This window comes from Perkinsus marinus (genome assembly GCF_000006405.1).
Source record: "Perkinsus marinus ATCC 50983 genomic scaffold scf_1104296946686, whole genome shotgun sequence".
In the NCBI taxonomy this organism is placed as follows: domain Eukaryota; phylum Perkinsozoa; order Perkinsida; family Perkinsidae; genus Perkinsus; species Perkinsus marinus.
In genome coordinates, this window is record NW_003210869.1 from 1 (window position 1) to 4,330 (window position 4,330).

The 4,330-nt window shown below is 46.4% G+C and overlaps 2 protein-coding genes across 2 annotated transcripts; both read left to right on the forward strand.

Annotated features, from left to right (window-relative positions):
* Nucleotides 1-409: 409 nt before the first annotated feature.
* Pmar_PMAR029582 (hypothetical protein) lies at nucleotides 410-583 on the forward strand (the record flags this gene model as incomplete). The annotated part of the gene is made up of 1 exon (XM_002779559.1): nucleotides 410-583. One exon carries the CDS (start codon nucleotides 410-412, stop codon nucleotides 581-583), a length of 174 nt encoding a protein of 57 aa, XP_002779605.1.
* Nucleotides 584-3,275: 2,692 nt separating this feature from the next.
* Pmar_PMAR029583 (hypothetical protein) lies at nucleotides 3,276-4,293 on the forward strand (the record flags this gene model as incomplete). The annotated part of the gene is made up of 2 exons (XM_002779560.1): nucleotides 3,276-4,139; nucleotides 4,219-4,293. Exons 1-2 carry the CDS (start codon nucleotides 3,306-3,308, stop codon nucleotides 4,291-4,293), a joined length of 909 nt encoding a protein of 302 aa, XP_002779606.1. The 5' UTR covers nucleotides 3,276-3,305.
* Nucleotides 4,294-4,330: the final 37 nt, after the last annotated feature.

The window sequence follows — 4,330 nt, forward strand, 5'->3', positions numbered from 1 at the left end:
GCGAGGCTCCAATGTGTCCTCCCGTCGGAGCAGTGTTTTCGAAATACTTGGGGACATGCTGACCGGCGTGAACATGGAAACAATGGCTGACATGAAAGACGGTGCCTCGGGGTGTACTCTTTCAATCATGACTGTCGCTATCTGCAAAGAAGTTGTTGAGATCTTGGCTCCCATACAATACCTGATTTGTTCGCTTCTACTGCGTTACTCCAATCCCAAGCTCCACGACACATTCTGGAATATGACAGACGAAGAGTTCATGCGTGGCATTCGAAGATTATTGATCGACATCGTGGCCGAGGGGTCTCTTTTTGTACTGCTCATCATAGTTATGAAACGATGGTTGAATGAATCAGTCGTATTTATTGCTCTACGGCTCAGCTATCAGTTTTTCTGGCCATTTCTCGCCATGCAAATCTGCCTCATGACACACTATATAGACCTTCAATACTCCAACGCTGGTATGACGTTCTCCTTCGACTTCAAGTGGATAGGCGAGAAGAACGCCACATGGCACGGTGGTAATTGCTATACGATGGGCAACGAAACTGTCGGAATGGTCTGCCAAGATGTCATGCGCTGAAATGTAGCATGAAGTACGATTCTGTATCATACTGTTACTTGGTGTTATGAAAACATGGACGAATGATCCAGTATACTCGTTAGCAACATAACCGTGTTGATTCAGTGGTTAGAACGTCATTCGTTACTTCGTCAACAGGTAACCGTGAGAAACGTAGTTCTTTATCAAGCTCCATCGATAGATGAACGATTCACCGCTTGCTTGTTATATTGTTGCTATTGTGAACATACCAGAGACTTGACATCTGCTCCGGGGCCTCATCGAGGTCTCTGCTTGCAATGAGGCTCTTAGGAGCGCTCAAGACAATTATAATTGTTATTCCAAGAGGCGTAGCTGTCACTTTCCGAGGAGCCATTGAAATCTCGTGTTGCCGGTGACCACACGTTTCTCTCATTGACACGGTCGATTGCGGGTCGTAACAAGTCCAGAGTTTCCTCACGGTACTCAAACGGCTCGGGTATCAGCTGGCAGTGACTATATCAGTCTCCCATTGAGAGCAATTCCCCGCGGGAACATTCTGTCGGTTTAATTTGACCCGCTCAACTTCATGACGTCCCACATTCCGTCCGATTAACCCTCCATCGACTGAATCACACAAGTTAACATCGCGTAGGGTCTCCTGGTCCCAGACTGCTATAACGATCTCTATGTATATTCCCACAGCGAATTCGGTCGCTGGGACAAAAAAGTCTACGAAAAGCCAGAATCTTCCGAAGGTCAGCCCGGCTTGGTACAAATCAGGGCGAATACACAGTACAGTTCATTGGCAGCTCGGGAGGGTGAAAACCTATGAACTTGAAGCACTGGTCACCGCGCTCCTGATCGACAAGGTGAATCAATTGTGTCATCCAGAAATATACCCGCATCTGAACGTTATTCTTTACAAGTTAGTAACCAACACTGGGCCTGTTTCATAGGAGCGAATTGCGCCTTAAACTTAAGTAGCGCCTTAAGTATACCTTAAGTAATTAGGCCATCCTATTTCACTACTTAAGTAAGCACGTTAAGGCGCCTTAAGTTTAGGAATACTTAAGGCGCCTTAAGTTTCTGTGCATATACTTAAGTATTTACGAGAAGCATTTCACAACATGCGTACTTAAGGAGCAACTTGAGTATTCCTTAAATTTTATTAAGGTAGAGCCGACCCTACCTAAACAGATACTTAAGTATCGTGCACCCTGCAGGGGTTGAACCAGGGACCCTTCGAAGGACAATGCTTGAATATTGTATCTCGCGGGGGTCGAACCGGAGACCTTACGAATGGCAGCACGGTGCTCTGCTAGTTGAGCTAGAGAGGCAAAGAAGTCAAACGAGGAGTTCACTCCTTCAACACAGCGGAAATCAAACCGACTGAGCTGGCAACCGGCGTTTATTATAGTGATGTCCATGTTTGATTGTGTTCGTTTCGGTTCCCACCATAACTTTTTGAACACAAGATTTACAATTCACCGAGACTCAGACACCTTGTAATGCAAGCCATGCCAACGTAACAATAACTAAATTCTACATCGTAACTGGCGGGACGACGTGAGGAAGATATCCAAGGTATGTGCTGCTGTTTTCGTACTGCACAACATGGCCACCTTCATAAATCAGCCATTGCAAGACGTTGAAGAGGCAATGTTAGGTGCTTATGAACAGGAGATGGCTGTGGTTGACCCAGATGCTCCAGTGGATGGTGTCGGGAACGCTCTCCGTGGAAGCTATGTTCGCTGTGCTCGCCCACGTGCCACGTGTACGCACGAGCAAGTGTGACGCCGAACCTACCCCTTATTGAATCTCTTCCTGAGATTCACCTTCGTCTCTCTATCACATCGATACTCTTATCTTACCTCTACCTTGGTTTTGGGTTGATATCAGCTCGGTATTATGGACGACGATAGTGAGATCATACATCGCAGATATTTTCAGTGACTTTGCGATGCATCAGTGATTCGCGACATCATAAGTATATTTTCCTTTCTGCGGATTGTTGTGTTACTCATTGTAGTTAGATTCGTAATTTGTGAGAACTTTTCATGCAGTTCGTTATCACTGATCGACGAAAGTAGTTGTGAAGCAAATAATAAGGAAAAATATCACACCTTAGATTCGATCCTGCACGTTTCGGATGACGGCGGACCAACCTAACCACTCAAGTATTTGAACCATGTTTAAAAATGTATTACTGTATTCTTTACCTGTAATCATGGTTAAGTAGATACTTAAGTACGCCTTAAGTTAAGGAGCTCCTTAAGTTGCTCCTAAACGTTGTGAAATGAGTTGAGTACTACTTAAGTATACCTTAAGTAACTCCTTAAGTTGCTCCTAACTTTAAGGCGCCTTAAATTAAGTATCCTTGTGAACAGGCCCAATGTAATCACTTTGTGCACGCGTGCAGCTCTTGCCCGCTCAACCCTCTTTGGAAAATCACACGAGCAAGATCCACAAAATGTCGGTACTGAGTGTCGACCTTCAACGCGAATTATAAAACGGATTTCCATAGCGGTTAACTCGTCAGCTTCCACAGGGTACATATAGCTTGTTCAATGGAGACAACACTTCAAACTTGGCTGAACTTGTGACAGTGGTGTGGTTCTAGCTCGAAGATGCAGTCGCGGCGCTTTGCGCTAGAAAACTATTTCCTGTCTTTCTGAAAGTTGTGTGTTGGTTCGATTGGGTTTTGACGGTCGTTTTTTGGTAGTTTTATATACATTTACACATAACCGTGTCCATACTTTAAATGATGGTTGATAATGCTGCGACAGTAACTCCTGGCCCGTCCGTATTGAATAATTCCCTCGACGAGTCTAGACTCCATCACTCTACCCCTCCGAAGACCTATCGAGAGCCAAAGAGCTTCGTGTCTCCTACGGTTGCTTCGACAGCTAACAGTTCTTCACCACGACATGTTAACTTTGATAACTACGATGATGACACTATGCATTTCGACAATGTCGTGAACCATGAGGAGCTCAACGACGTCCTTAACCGATTGCTGCCTTCCTTGGACTACTTGGACGGCGTTTCCGGTGAGCCAGAGAGTGACAATGACGGTCCTGTCGGTAGAGTATCTGCCCTACATCACCCTAGCTTAGATTTGTCTGCACTCAGTGACAGCGTCTTTGAGGACTACCATGATGATCGTGGTCGTGGTTTTTCAGCTGATGGTGAATTCTCCTATGCTGACAACTTTAACAACGGCGCTGTCGCTGAGCCTCATTGCTCTGGTGATTTCGGTGGTTCGACCGCTGGTGACTCTTCTGGAGAGGTGGTTGATGATATGATGGGTAAAGTCCTTTCTGCCTTCGTGGACGCTCAGAAGGAGCTTGAAGAAGAACGGGAGAAAAGAAGGCAGCTCGAGCTCGAGAATGAAGTGATGCGTTTGAGAATCCGCACCCTTAGTAGTGTCGGCTCTAACCCTACTAACAGTCGGCATGGTAGCATTAGTTACGCTGCTGCCTTGAACAACGGTGTTGGTTCATCGTCACCAAACTACGGTGTGCTTTCATCGAGGTCTCGGGCGATGACCTCTGCTGTTGATACGTTGTTGCCTGACGACGCCAGCATGTCGGAGGTAGCTCCACCGCCTCCAGGGCTGTTGGAACATCAAGTGTCGGCTCCCTCTCGTTATTATGGCTTGTCGTCACATTTAGGCGCTTCTCATGGTGGCTACAGTGGTAGCTGGGAGGCGCCACAGCAGCAACGGAGATCGAGCTCTGGTGCTTTGAGCTATCACCAACCGGTGTCACCAACGACTCCACCGAA